This window comes from Chelonoidis abingdonii, chromosome 6, assembly GCF_003597395.2.
Source record: "Chelonoidis abingdonii isolate Lonesome George chromosome 6, CheloAbing_2.0, whole genome shotgun sequence".
Lineage (NCBI taxonomy): Eukaryota > Metazoa > Chordata > Testudines > Testudinidae > Chelonoidis > Chelonoidis abingdonii.
In genome coordinates this window covers 70,253,005-70,269,073 of record NC_133774.1, presented here as the reverse complement: position 1 = coordinate 70,269,073, position 16,069 = coordinate 70,253,005, and the positions used below count along the sequence as shown (strand labels likewise).

Here is a 16,069-nt window from a genome sequence, read left to right as displayed (position 1 = left end):
TGCCTTATTTCTAATCTAAACTTGTCTAACTTCACTTTCCAGCCATTGGATCTTGTTATATACCTTTGTCTGCTAGACTGAAGAGCCCTCTGGTATCTAACTTTTGTTCCCCAAGCAGGTACTTACAGACTATAATCAAGCCACATCTTAAATCTTTCTTTGTTAAACTAAACAGATAGAGCTCCTTGAGTCTTCAACTATAAAAAATGGTTACCTACCTTTCATAAATGTTGTATTTGAGATGTGCTGCTCACATCCATTCCATGTTAGGTCTGGGCACACCCACATGAACAGCTGCCGAACATTTCCCCCCAGTAGTATCTGTAGAAAGTGACCATCACGGGCCATAAGAAGGAACAGAGGGCACAGGGCCAGCAGCATCCCATACACCAGCACATTAGCATGGGACTCCAGGGGGCACCGGAGGCAGCCCTTCGGATACCACTAAGGGAAAAATCTCCAGCAGCCATGCACATGGATGTGCACACGTCTAACATGGAATTGACATGAGCAAGCACTCAAAGAAGATTACGCGTTTTCTAATTCTTTAATCATTCTCCAGACTTTTCTCTGAAAGCCCTCCAATTTATCAATATCTTTGAACTGTGGGCATCAGAAGTGGACACGGCACTCCTGTAGCAGTTGCAGCAGTGCCTAATACACAGATAATATAATCTCCCTACTCCTACTCAGGATTCTCCTGTTTATACAACCAAAGATCACATTAGCTCTTTGGTCACACTGTCACACAGGCAGTTCATGTTCAACTGATAATCCACCTTAATCCCCTCATCCTTTTCAGAGGCACTGTTTCCCAAGACAAAATCCCCCATCTTCTAAGTATGGCCTACTTTCTTTCTTCCTAGATGTATTGACTTTTACATTTTGTCATACTAAATTGCATATTGTCTGCTTGTACCCAGTTTATTAAGCAATCCAGATAACTGTGAATCAATGACCTGGCCTCTTCATTATTCACCACTTCCTCAATGTCTATATACTCTGCAACTTTATCAGTAATGCTGTTATATTTTCTTCCAGGTCATTGATAAAAATGTTAAATAGTACAGGTCCAACAAGCAATCTCTGTGGAATCCCACTAGAAACATCTGCTCAGTGGTGAATCCCATTAACAATTACATTGAGACATATGAATTAGCCAGTTTTTATCCATTTAATGTGTGCCATGTTGAATCTGCATTGCTCTAAGTTTCTTAAACGAAATGTCCCATGCAGTCCCAAGTCAGATATCTTACAAAAGCTTATTACATTAACACTATTCCTTTATCATCCAAACTTGTAATCTCAACAAAATAGGTTATCAAGCTAGTTTGATAGGATCCATTTTCCACAAACCTGTGTTGATTGGCTTTAACTATATTACTCTCCCTTAACTCTTTATCGATCAAATCCTGTATGAGCCATTCCATTATTTTGCTCAGGATCAATGTCAAGCTAACAGGCCTATAATTACTCAGGTTGTCCCATTTACCCTTTTTAAATATTGGCATAACATTAGATTTGTTCCGGTCCTCTGGAACGTCCATAGATTTACTGGAAAAAAAAATATTAACCAGTCCTGAGAGCTCCTTGGCCAGCTCTTTAAAATTCTCAGATGCAAGTTATCCAGACATGCTGATTTAAAAAAAAAAAAAAAAAAAAGTCTTGCTTTTGTAGCTGCTGTTCAATGGACAGGGAGTTGTGTAACCATGCTCCTCTATAACTTTGACTCTGCATGAGGATGTCTAATTGTAGCAGCTGCATCAAGCCCCTCAGTTTCTGTTGGAATGGCAACTATTTCAGATGTAGCAGTATTATATGATAGCAGTCCGGCTTTTTTCCAAACACAGAAGAAATATTTATTGTACACTTTTGCCTTTTTTGTATTATTGACAAGTCTACCATTTCCATCTAGTAATGGACCAGTATCATTTTTAGAATTTCTTTTGTTCCTCACATACTTGGAAAAACTCCTTCTGTCCTTAACTCTGATGGCTACAGGTTTTTCTCCTTCCGTTTTTGCTTCCCTTATGCTATAATTTCTAGCTTCCTATTTATATTTAAGATACTGTGTAAACACCATTAATTTTCCCAACAGCAGAGAAGTGGATGCACAAATTGGGCTAATTCAGCTGCTAAATCACAGTACTGGGCTAATTTGGCTGCTCACAGCAGGAGGCAGTGTCTCACCAGATAGCACCAGCATCCAAGAATCTTTATAACCTTTATAAATATTAAGGTTTGTAAAGAACGAGACATGACAACTCTATGTTTTTCTTCTTCTATTACTGTTTTATTATTAATAAGCATATAGTATTTTGGTTTTTTGCTCATAAGTAAGGCTCCGCGTTTGTCATGGAAGTCACAGATTCCGTGACTTTCAGTTACATCCGGAGCTTCTGCAGTGGTTGGTGTGCCTGGTCTGGGGGGCCACCTGAGCAGCTCTGACAGCCCCCGGGCCAGACGCAGCAGATACTGCTGGGGCAGTCTCGGGCCCCTCTGTCCTCCAGCAGCAGGAGTGGCTGGGTTGCGGGGCGATGCTTATCTGGGGGGGGCCCTCTCTGTGAGGGCAATAGGAACTCCCCTCCCTCAGCTCCTAGATGCACATGCTGCCTCCACCTGCAGGCACTACCCTTGCAGTTTCCACTGGCCACAGTTCCCAGACAATGGGAGCTGCTGAATCGGGGCTTGGGGCATAGCAGAGGCAGCATATGGAGCTAGGAGCTGGAGTTGCCGCTTCCCAAGATCCAGGTAGGGAGCCTGCCCCAACCCTCCCTCCCACCCCAGCACCCATGACCGTGACTCCCCTCTCCCCAGCAGCCACCGGGCCATGCCCCCCAGCACCTGCGGGGCCCCTGGGCCACACTCCCGAGCTGCCTCCCCCTCCGCCAAGTCTTTGTCAGGGGTATACAGTAAAAGTCATGGACAGGTTGCAGGCCATGAATTTTTGTTTACTGCCTGTGACCTGTGCATGACTTTTACTAAAAACACTCATGACTAAAACGTAGACGTTAAGATATCATGGATTTTTTTTTCCTTTGGAGGGAGCTGGGTCAGTTGTTTCCATTAGTCTAGAAAGAGGGAAGGTTTACCCACTCTTTTTCTATCATGTGTGATTCAAGGATCGATAAAGGATAAGAAGCCTCTTGGTCACTTGTTCAAGTCCAATTCAGATTAAAAGTCATTAACTAACAACTATTTGGTGCCCATTGTGAAATAAGTGAGCTGCTCCAATCCAGCATTTTCAGCAAAAAGGCCAAGAACTAAAGAAGCCATTAAGACAGAATAGACCTCTAACTACCAAAGCAGCCATAAATCAGGCCTAAGGCTTAACAACAGGTGAAGTGGGGACACTTGCTTTGCCACTGCCGTTGCTGTACCTCTTTCGTATCTATTCGGTACATAATGGATGGTTTTTTAACCTTTCATAAAAGTTTTTTTTATTTTAAACTGTATACAAAATACTATATTTAACATTATTACAATTATGAGAAAAAGTCTGAGAAACTTTGGCCTTAATTAATGCTTTGTTTTTACAACTAAACACCATGGTGTGAATAACGGTCAGAATGTCAGCCTTAGCTCTGAATTTCCTGGCTTTTTTTCTATTTTTATCACAACCTCTACATTGTATGAACAATAGTTTCTATTTAACACTTTAAAAAAAAAATCTTACAACAACATACTAGAATCAACACCACCAAACGTAAGAATAAGTGGGTCAGCCCAGGGTCTACAATACCAGAGCTCAAAATTAGGGATTCTAGCTTGGGCACCTTTTTCAGTACAAAAGGAGAGTTTGCATGATACATGTTCCACCCAGGGACTGCCACACCTCACTTCAAACTCTTTACTAAAACTAACTCTCAAGAAGCTGCATTAGTGGAGTCCAATGGGCACATGGTCTAACAAGAAGGAAAATGAAAAAGGTGGGAGAATAAAGTAGATGGAACACAAGGCTCAGAGTGGCTTAAGAGATCCATCCAAAAAGGGACAAAACCACCACAGGACAATGACACTTTTCAAGTTAATCCTTGAGTTTACTTTATAACAAAGAAAAAAAAGGAGTTAACAGCCTTTTCTATATAATAATGAAAACAATGATTCCTCAATTTCAATTTCTAAATAATATTCTCTTACCTTGGACACATTGCTAATATAATCCAGTTGGGAAGTACTCTCTTTATCAACTTGATTACAAAGATTTTGTAAAGTGGATGCATATTCTTTGTCACTTTTTACTCGAATGGCCATAAATTTCTTCACAGTTTCTAGTAGTCGTAACTCCCAATCTTGCAGTTTTAACAAAGCATCATGAGAATACTTCAGGTCACTTCCAAACCCCATCTTTATAAGGCACTATATGCACTATGGGCAACAATAGAGGTTCTTCTAGTCACCACATCTGCAGACAGAAAATTAATGAGAAAGATATTGAAAAAGGAACCTATAAAATTTAATGATCTCAAAGTTATGACACATACTGAAATTTAAAGCAAGAAGCAACTATTTTAATTTAACCACTCATCTCTGAACTAATATAGTCAGTCAGCCACAATTTTCAACAGCAAGACTCAGCTCTGTCTTGCACATTAACCACTTAGAAAACAGCTAACAGAGGGGAAAGGCGGTCCTGGTGTTAAAGCACTAACCTAGGACTTGGAGTAGCAAATTTAACTTGGATCTCCCACCACAGACTTCCTGTGTGAATTTGAGCAAACTGCTCAGTTTCTCTGTGCCTTACTTCTCCATCTGCATAAAGTATTACTATAACAGTACTTCCCTATCTCACAGGAATGTCTGTCAAGATAAATATAGTAAAAATTTTGAAGTTCTTAGATAATATGGCAAGAGGTCCATATAAGATACATTGAATTCCCAAACTAAATAGATTGCTTTGATTAAATAGTTGAGACAGATCAATGGAAACAGATATATTACAAGACAAAAATGCCAGATTATCCTGCCCTACTCCTAGTAACCACAGAGCCTCCTTTCTTCACAGTACACTGCTCCTGACAGCCCATAAAATTCCTAGTATCAGTCAATTGTCAGGTGTTAACACTTAGGGAATCAGTTTCCAGAAGGCTAACAGCCATATATAAAACCCCAAACACAATATAAAAAGACTGCTAAGGTTTCAAAATTAAGTGCTCCAAAGTTCAGAAATGCCAGAACGAAGGCTACCAGTGCAACCTTAATTCAGCACCTTTGTGAATATGCATTATGATACAGTCTTAGATTCAGGGACAGCAGAGCCTTCCGAAACCGTGGGGGGGAGGGGGGGTTGGGGCCCTGGCCCCATAAGGACCCCCCCTCCTCTTCCCAACAAGTCCTGCCTCATCCCTTCACCCCTGAGGCTCCTTCTCTTCCCTGCAAGGCCATGCCCCCCACCCCACACCTTCCCTCAAGTCCCCTTCTCTTCCCCCCAAGGCCTGCCCCCACCCTCCCTTCTTGTCCCGAGGCTATGCCCCAACCAAGCCAGAAGCCACAGCAAGGCAAGGGAGCCCTCTTTCCCCAGACCCAACATCCAAGCAGGAAGGAGGGACCCAGGCTCCCCACAGTTGTCCGCGTCTCTTACTGTGGCCGGGGGGCAGGGCCTTGGAGCTGCAGCCTAGCCATACTAAGAGCCGTGTGGGCAGCTACGGGGAGCCGCAGCGCAGACCCTCAACCTGCCCTAGGCAGGTACAGAGGCCAGGGGCTGCTCTTTGATCCCCTGCACTGTAGGCAGGTGTAGCGTCCACAAAGCTTCCACAGCTCCCCGGGATCCCTGTCCTGGCTCCACCAGCTGCTGGCATGACCGGGGTCCTCAGGAGGAAGATGGGAAGGGGGCTAGGTTCGCCATGGTAAAAAGTTTGAGGACCACAGCTCCCTGCCACCTCCCCCACCACCACCCTGTTGTGATGTCACTGTTTTGATTATATGATCACATACTATTTTTCCCCTCACAGGATTCCTTGCTCATTCAGAAGGGATGATGCTCACCAATTCAATATTTCTTTTTATCCTAATCAATCTCTGTGTGGTCCCACTCATTATTTACTGCACATCATCTAAACTATGCACTGAATACAGAATTAGTCAGGGTGGCTAAAAATTAATCATTTTTAAAAAAAAAATCAGAATTTTTTTAATTTAAATTGGATTTTTTGATAAAGTGCTTTTTGAGGGAAAAACTTATCTTAATTAAAACTCAAAGACAGCACCATTGGCTAGGGATTATAAATTCTAATTCTATAGTATGAGACAATATATTCATGTACTGTTTAAGAAAAGTTTTGTAAATGGCTTCCAATAGTTAATGGTTTAGGGACCCAATCTTATGGGTTACACGGGCTTCTGTATAGATTATTTATGTTAATCTATCTATCTACCCAATGGGACTCAGCGCTCAGCCCAGAAGATACCATCAGAAATGCTTAGTTTTGCAGTTCTCAAACTGTGGATTTGTCTCTCCAGAGATAACATGCTTGTTAACAGCAAAAATGTTTTTAATATAAATAAATAAATAATGGAGGTGAGAAGTAACAGACCTCAACCCTATTGTTACTCTGCAAATTTGTGTACATAGAGTTAATCCCTTACTTCTCTCTCTAAAAGTGCAAGTTTCAAAAATTAAATGAATAGAAGATTGGGGGCGGAATAGATCTGGACAAGGAGAAGACATCTGGAGATAAATGTGAGAAGGGAGGGACAAGTGGTACAAACAAAGGTGAAACTGTTTGAGCAGCATATTCCAGAAGTCTTGAGGTCTTTCTGAGTGTAGCTTTCATTGATTTGAGATCTACCGTACCATTCTCTTACTAGAAGGGAAAACCTATAATGGCAGTAGATGGTAAAAGAGACCCCGTTTTGGAATATTTTAATTAAAATCCTCTACCTGCGGGTAAGAGAGGCATGTATGCAAAATGCAAACAGTGCAACAAAGAAATGCAAAGCCTGGTTTCCAAATGAATCAACATCATGAGAAGTGTTCCTTCTCAGGAGGAAGGTGGGTTGAAGATGAGGAAAGAAACATGTCTGAACATGCAGGATCTTCAGGTTGGTAAACTTTTTTATTTCGTACTTCTTTCTTAAGGACTGCCTGTCTTCCTTCTGGACTATCCTTGAATTGTCGTGTTTGAGCAAAAAATATAGTTGTTACTCTATGGTACTATCACTTTAGATGCAGTTGTGATAAAAAATAAATAGCTGAAATAGGTAGATCTTCAATTTACAATTTCACCTTTAAAGTAGTACTGAGTGTCAGTGAATGCAATGGGTAATACTAATGCTAATAATAATTAAATAACTGCATTGACTTAATTTTGTTTAGGAGAATCCATCCTCAATATACAGGATTCTGAAGACTATAAACCTTCAAGACCACCATCATTTTCTATAGTTTCAGAGTTATCTGCCAATGATAGTGTTTCAGTCACATAATGTATGTCACACAGCCACAGTAGATCACCTGTAGCAAAACGAAAAAAAAAATCTCCATCATTCAGAAACAAGCATAGATAAATTTGTTAAGAACCAGCAGATTACAAAGAGATAGTTGATGAAAAAATTGCTCTGTGTTTATGCAACAAACTCTTCTTTCCGTATGATTGAGAACCCACACTTCATTAACACGGTTCAGTCATTAAGACCAGGATACAGTCCACCCAAAAGAGCAGATGTCACAGGCAAATTGCTGGATAAAGTGTATGAAAGAGAAATTGAGCAGTGTGCAAAAGATCCTGTTTTATGTGCTTGTGTGACAACAGAAAAAGGGAATGTCTTCCTTACAGAAACAATTAAAACATCAGGAAATACACACACAGCAGAATACTGACAAGAAGTAGCAGTAAAAGCTCTAACAAACTGTGGGAAAAAAAATTCAAATCTCTAGTAGACAACTTAGTCACAGACAATGCTCCAAATGTATCCAAGATGAGAAGAAATTAAGAAGACAGTGAAGAGAGTCCCAACCAATAATATACAGTTGCAGTGCTCATTTGATGCACCTCCTAGCCAAAGACTTCAGTGTTCCAGAAATAAAAGCTAATGTTGTTAAAATTGCAAAATACTTCCATAACAACCACTTTGCAGCAGCTGCTCTGAAAAAAGTGGGAAGAACCAAGCTAACCCTCCCATAAGACATGCAATGGAACTCAGTAGTGGACTGTTTTGACCACTATATCAAGAAGTGGCCTAATCTGATGACAGTTTGTGAACAAAATCGTGAAAAAATAGATGGCATTGTCACAGCCAAAATTCTCCACATTGGGCTTAAAAGAAATATTGACCATATGCTGAGTATCCTGAAGTCTATTTCTGTAGCCTTGAACAAAATGCAGGGAAATAGCTGTTTTATTGCTGATGCTGTTGAAATTTGGAAGGAACTGAATGAGATCATATTTAACGACAGAGTTAAATTACAAGAATTAAAAAAACGAAGAGGACAAGCTTTATCTCCAGCTCATTTTCTTGCAAATATTCTCAATACTTGGTACCAGGGTCAAATCTTAACTGCTGAAGAAGAGTAGGTCGCTATGACATGGACATCCAGCAATCATCCATCCATAATGCCAACTATCAAACTTCAAAGCTAAGGTGAACAATTGAAAAAATACATTTGCTGATGATGTTTTAAAGAAAGTCACACCAGTGAACTGGTGGAAGTCACTTAAGCACTTGGAATCAACGACTGTTGAAGTGATCATCTCACTTTTAACAGCAGTAGCTTCTGCTGCTGGAGTAGAAAGAATATTTTCTTCCTTTGGACTTGTCAAAGGTTTCTTCCCCACTCTGAACGTTAGGGTACAGATGTGGGAGACCTGAATGGACCCTTCTAAGCTTAATTACTAGCTTAGATCTGGTAACACTGCCACCACCCAGAATTTCAGTATCTGGGGCACTTTCTGTCCCCCCAAAACTTTCCCCTCCCTGGCTTGCCTTGAGAGGCTTCACCAATTTCCTGGTGAACACAGATCCAAACCCCTTGGATTTTAAAACAAGGAGAAATTAGCTATCCCATCTCCTTTCCCCCCACCAATCCCTGGTGATTCCAGATCCAATCCCCTTGGATCTTAAAAACAAGGAAAAATCAATCAGGTTCTTAAAAAGAAAGCTTTTAATTAAAGAAAGAAAAGGTAGAACTTATCTCTGTAAAATCAGGATGGAAAATGCTTTACAGGGTAATCAGATTCCTATAGACCAGAAGGACCCCCCCTAGCCTTAGGTTCAAAGTTACAGCAAACAGAGATAAAATCCTTCCAGCAAAATGAAACATCTACAAGTTGAGAAAACAAAAGTAAGACTAACACGCCTTGCCTGGTTAATTACTTACAAGTCTGAAACATGAGAGACTGATTCAGAAAGATTTGGAGAGCCTGGATGGATGTCTGGTCCCTCTTAGTCCCAAGAGCAAACAACCACAACACAAAGAGCACAAACAAAAGACTTCCCTCCACCAAGATCTGAAAGTATCTTGTCCCCCCTATTGGTCTCTGGTTCAGTGTGTCAAGCCAGGTTTACTTGAGCTTTCTTATAACCCTATACAGGTAAAGAGACATTAACCTCTTAACTATCTGTTTATGAAAGACTGATTCATTCCAAACTGAGAAATTGTTTGGGATCTGAAAAAGCAGGAAAGCTTGTTCTTCTTTTCCAGATTATGAACAAACAGGAAAATGAAGGTGAAGACAACTGAGTTAGCTGCAGAAGCCAATATTTTAAGTTTCTCGTGTTGACCTGGCTGACACAGTCAATTTAATTTTTTTGGTTTTTTTAAATATTTCATTTAACAGTTTGTTAAAAACAATTTTAACAAAAACAAACCTGATTTTAAAAAACTTGAACGTTTAACTAAATCCAAAAATTCATATGCTTGTTTTGTTATAATATTATGTTCATGGTAGAAGAAAAAGATCCTGAATATATAACATTGTTGTTTTAGTTAAATAAAAACAATTTAAATGTCTGCCTGTTGATGTTCTCCTCCTAATACAGCATGGCAAAAAAAACCTCCAAATATTAATGATTAACCTGTTGAATTGGAGATAGTTCACCTCCCAATGACTACATAAATATCTGCTTCAATTACCTTTGGTAAATGAAATAACCAAACAATAATTCATTTTCTTATACAGCTATAAAACTAATCTGAAAAGTTGTCAAAATAAACTTTAAAAATGTTGCTAGCAGCTTGAAGGGTGGGCCTGTCAGCTTTGCCAGGACGAGGTTTAGGTCCCAAGGAGGGATCGGTTCCTTTACCTGAGGGAACAACCTCTCCAGCCTTTGAGAAAACCAATTACCATTTCATATGAAAAGACCAATGTGTTGTCAACCTTAGGTCAGATGGCTGAAATGGCCAGCAGGTGGACCTTAACTGAAGAAGAGGGCCAGACCTTGTTGTTTCAAGAGCAGAGCGTACTCCAAAATAAATTGCAATGAGTACTGTGTAGGTGGACCTCCAAGTTGGGAAGACCAGGTAAAGAATCATTTCCACTCTACCAGATAAGTTGCCCTGGTGTAGGCTTTTCTCCCTATCATGATTCTACAAACCTGCTCCAAGTAAGCTTGCTCTTCAGGATTCAGCCATGAAGGTTCTAGGCCAACAAATTTAGAGAACTGAAATTCAGGTGAAGCAGCTGACCAGGGTCCTGGGTGATGAGCTCAGGGTGCAGTGGGAGATGGATTGGGGGCTCCACTGGAAAGCTCAGAGGGTGGTGAACCAGTGCTGCCTGGGCCATACCAGGGTTATAAGGATGACCTGTACTCAATCCTGCTTCATCTTTGACAGAACCTTGTGAATTAATGTTATTCGAGAAAGGCAATAATAGAGGTGAGTTGCCTGGGCCAATAGGTAAGGCATTCATAAGAGAACCTGGACTGTGGCCCTGCAGGGAGAAAAACTGATGGCATTTCATGTTGCTCCTGCAAACAGGTCTATAAGAGGAGCCCCCCCCCCCTAGAAGATGTCTCTTGATGTGTTCAGTCAAAGGAACCATTCATAGTGAGTGGAAAGGGACTTGCTGAGGCAATCCGCAAGTTGGTTCTGTGTACTCAGCATGTAAGATGCCTCTAGGTAGATGAAGAGTGTAATGCAGAACTCCCACAGTCGGACTGCTTCCTGGCACAGGGGAGAGAATGCGCTTCACCCTGCCTGTTGATGTAGTACATGGCGATTATATTGTCCATGAGAACCAAGACTGCCTTGTCTGCAATATGGGTTAAAAACGCCTGGCAGGTCAGGCAGACTACGCTGAGTTCTCTGATACTGATATGGATTGAAAGCTCTTCTTGAGATGACAGGCCTTGAGTCCTGAGACGCCCAAAGTGGGCTCCCCAACCCAACACAGAGGCACAGAGATCAGCTACATGGACAGTTGGGGCCTTGAAAAAGATATTCCCACGCAGACTATGCCCTGATTCAACCACCAAGTCAGTGAGTTGAGGACTTGTGTGGGAACATAAGTATCATGTCCAGATGATGTTGCGAGGGTGAATATACCGCGGCCAACTAGGCCTGGAAAGATCTGAGATGTAGTCTTGCATGTTGTACCACATATGTGCATAATGCCATGTGTCCCAGAAGGCTCAAGCATATTCAGACTGTCATGGTCAGATGTGCCTGAAGGGAGCTTATCAGGTTCGAGATCGAGTGGAAACTATCCTCCAGAAGCAGGGTGTTTCCCTATACAAGAGTCCAGAACCACCCCTATGAACTATATCCTTTGTACAGGGCTAAAGGTAGACTGCTGGCTGTTTATTAATAAGCCCAACACCTGGAAGATCGATTGGATGAAATAGATGCCTGATTCCACTTGTGTTCTGGACTGGCCCTTGATTAGCCAGTCGTCAAGATATGAGAAAATGTGAACTACCTTTCTCCTGAGAAAGGCCGCTACTACTTCCATACATTTGGTGAAGACCTGTGGGAAGGCCAACAGCCTGAATGGCAGAACTGCCAATTAGTAATGAGTCTGGTTTATGACAACACTTACAGATTTTCCAAAGCACAGAAAGTTCCTATGTGGAACTTTTAGGTTGAGGGCAGCATACCAATCCCCTGGATCTGGCAAAGGAATGATGGAAGCCAAGAAGACCATGCAGAACTTTAATCTCTTTAGATAATGGTTGAACCACTGCAGGTCTAGGATCAGTCAGACTCCCCTTGGCTTTTGGGATCAGGAAGTAATGGGAATAAAACCCCTATCTTCTTAGATGGTGAGGAACCTCTTCCATAGCTTCCACCCAAAGGAGGGACTGGACTTCTTGTCCCAATATTTCTTCAGAAGAAAGATCCCTATAGAGGGACAGGGAGGGTGAGTGGACAAAAATTGGAGGGTATAACCTAATTCTATTGTGTTTAGATCCCAATGGTCCAAGGTAATATGGTTCCAGGCACTGAGGAAGTGGGACAGTCGGTTGGAAAACAAAGAGTAACTGGATCCAGAATCGAGGGGATTGAGATGTCATCCTCAAGCATGTCATCAAAACCAGTGCTTTGAAGTTGCCGAATGTCTAGGGAAAGAATGTAACAGCCTTAAGGAGGAGGTTGGTATATAGGGTTTATGCCAGAAGTCCTTTTCTCTCCTCCACTGGTCCTGTCCGGGAGGCTGCACGAAATAGCGTCAAACCTGCTGAGGCCTGTAGCATCTTCTGGCTGCTGCCAGACTATACAGACCCAGAGATTTCAGGGTCACCTTAGAGTCCTTAAGTCTGTGCAATTTGGTGTCTGTTTTCTCTGAAAAGACAGAGGAGCCTCTGAATGAGAGGTCCTGGAGGGTTTGCTGCACCCCTTGAAGAAACCTCAAGGACTGTAATCATGAGCTCCTGCACATGTTAACAGCCATAGCTATTGATCCAGCCACAGAATTGGCAGAGTCTAAGGCTGCATGCAGGGAGGCCCAGGCTACTATCTTCCCTCACACACAACCATTTCAAATTTGATGACAATATATACCTCCAGATCAGGGGCACCGCTATGGCCCCACAATATGCCAACATTTTTATGGCTGACCTGGAACAACGCTTCCTCAGCTCTCGTCCACTCACGTCCCTTCTCTACCTCCATCTTCATCATCTGGACCCATGGGAAGGAGACTCTGGAAAAATTCCACCACGATTTCAACAGCTTCCACCCCACCATCAACGTCAGCCTGGACCAATCTCATAGACTCATAGACTTTAAGGTCAGAAGGGACTATTATGATCATCTAGCCTGACCTCTTGCACAATGCAGGCCACAGAATCTCACCCACCCACTCCTGTAACAAACTCCTAACTCATGTCTGAGTTACTTAAGTCCTCAAATCGTGGTTTAAAGACCTCTAGGTGCAGAGAATCCTCCAGCAAGTGACCCGGGCCCCACACTGCAGAGGAAGGTGAAAAACCTCCAGGGCCTCTGCCAATCTTCCCTGAAGGAAAATTCCTTCCCAACCCCAAATATGGTGATCAGTTAAACCCTGAGCATGTGGGCAAGATTCACCAGCCAGCACTCAGGAAAGAATTCTCTTTAGTAACTCAGATCCCATCACAGACCATTGGGCATATTTGGAAATTAATTGCCAAAATTAGACTATCCCATCATATCATCCCTTCCATAAACTTATCAAGCTTAGTCTTGAAGCCAGATATGTCTTTTGCCCCCACTGCTCCCCTTGGAAGGCTGTTCCAGAACTTCACTCCTCTAATGGTTAGAAACCTTCTTCTAATTTCAAGTCTAAACTTTCTAGTGTCCAGCTTATATCCATTTGTTCTTGTGAACACACTGGTACTAAGTTTAAATAATTCCTCTCCCTCCCTGATATCTATCCCTCTGATATATTTATGAGGAGCAATCATATCTACCCTCAGCCTTCTTTTGGTTAGGCTAAACAAGCCAAGCTCTTTGAGTCGCCTTTCATAAGACAGGTTTTCCACTCCTCGGATCATCCTAGTAGCCCTTCTCTGTATCTGTTCCAGTTTGAATTCATCCTTCTTAAACATGTGAGACCAGAACTGCACACTATATTCCAGATGAGGTCTCACGGGAGGTCCACTTCCTAGACACCACGGTGCAAATAAGTGATGGTCATGTTAACAGTATCCTATACCAAAAAACCCACCGTCCGCTATGCCTACCTTCATGCCTCCAGCTTCCATCCCGGACACACCACACAATCCATTGTCTACAGCTAAGCACTGAGGTACAACCGCATCTGCTCCAACCACTCAGACAGAGACCAACACCTACAAAATCTTCACCAAGCATTCTCAAAACTACGATACCCACATGAGGAAATAAGGAAACAGATCAACAAAGCCAGACATGTACTCAGAAGCCTCCTACTGCAAGACAAGCCCAGGAGAGAAACCAACAGGATTCCACTGGCCATCACATATAGTCCTCAGCTAAAACCCCTCAAGCGCAACATCAGGGATCTACAACCCATCCTGGACAATGATCCCTCACTTTCACAGACCTTGGGTGGCAGGCCAGTCCTCGTCAACAGACAACCCGCCAACCTGAAGCATATTCTCACCAGTAACTAAACACTGCATATTTTCAGTGGCACTCACTGCCCAGGTCCTGGCCACCGGGCTGGGGGAGCTCTGCATTTTAATTTAATTTTAAATGAAGACTCAAACATTTTAAAAGCCTTATTTACTATACATACAGTTTAGTTATATATTATAGACTTATAGAAAGAGACCTTCTAATAACGTTAAAATGTATTACTGGCACACGAAACCTTAGAGTGAATAAATGAAGACTCAGCACACCATTTCTGAAAGGTTGCTGATCACTGGTCTATAACAGCTATGTTCTACTAAAATAATTTAGCCATATGATGTGAAAATCCATCTACTTCATGAAAAAACTCGCAAAGATTCCGACAGGCATCTTTCTCTCCAAGTGCAAACAGATGGACATCATAACAAAAACGGACTGAAGGTAAAAAAATCCATTACAAATCGACCTACTACACTGACTATGGCGAGAGATTATGCCACACACTGTCAAAGAAACTGAGGAACCACCTGATCAGCATTCTGTATGGCAAAAAGGAGAAGATGAAGAATGAGCTCTCAAAACTGGAGATTCTCATATAAAAACAACCTTCCACACAAAATTCCACATGGTTGGACTTTACAAAGACAAGACAAGCCATTTATAACACACACTTTATTTCTCTACAGAGGAAAAAGGACAGTAAACTATCTAAACTCCTACATGACACAGGTGGCTACAACAGTGGTACCCTTAACTCACCCAATAATATTGTTAATCTATCCAACCACACTTAGCCTGGCAGAAGAGTCTGTCCTATCTCAGAGACACTCTTTCTGCCCCAAAACCCTCACGCACTTGATACAGTTCTGTGGTGATCTGGTAGCCTACTTTCGCCATCTCCTACTCAAGGAATATTTTCAACACCCCACTGAACAGAGCACTGACCTACAGGAACCCTCCTACCAACACTACAAAAAGAAGAATTCTGTGTGGACTTCTCCTGATGGTCGAAATGACAGACAGGACTTCTACACAGAGTGCTTCCACAGATGTGCACAGGCTGAAATTGTAAACAAACAGCATCACTTGCCCCATAACAGCTGTACAGAATGCAACACCATCCATAGCCTCAGAAACAACTCTGACATTATAATCAAAGGGGCTGACAAAGGAAGTGCTATAGTCATCATGAACAGGTCAGATTATGAACAGGAGGCTGCCAGGCAACTCTCCAACACCACATTCTACAGGCCACTATCCTCCGACCCCACTGAAACTACAAAAGAAACTACACCATCTCCTCAAGAAACTCCCTGCTACAGCACGGGAATAAACCTACACAGACACACCCCTAGAGCCCCAGCGAAGGGTATTCTATTTATTATCCATCTCATCTCAAGCATTGGCACTCTTACAGCAGGATTATCTGGCTATTTGGATTCTCTCCTCAGACCCTACACTACCAGCACTCCTAGCTATCTTTGAGATTCCACCGACTTCCTGAGGAAACTACAATGCATTGGTGATCTTCCTGAAAACACCATCCTGGCCACAGTGGATGTACAAGCCCTTTACACCAATATGCCACACAAGGCTGGA

General features: G+C 42.1%; 1 protein-coding gene across 11 annotated transcripts in view; it reads right to left on the bottom strand.

Annotated features, from left to right (window-relative positions):
• The window catches only part of FER (FER tyrosine kinase), a 438,602-nt gene that overhangs the window by 382,712 nt on the left and 39,821 nt on the right, over positions 1-16,069 (bottom strand). For 9 of the 11 annotated variants that reach the window (XR_012656117.1, XM_032762616.2, XM_032762614.2 and 6 more), the window contains one exon: positions 4,141-4,405. The exons of 1 other annotated variant lie outside the window; for it this stretch is intronic. Coding sequence is in view for 8 of the 10 variants with exons in the window: in XM_032762616.2 (XP_032618507.1) it covers positions 4,141-4,347 (207 nt within the window). In the remaining 2 variants the exon portion in view is untranslated. Of the gene's footprint in view, positions 1-218; positions 302-4,140; positions 4,406-16,069 lie in introns of those variants that run through there. One more of the 11 variants, XM_075067144.1, reaches the window with a different exon arrangement.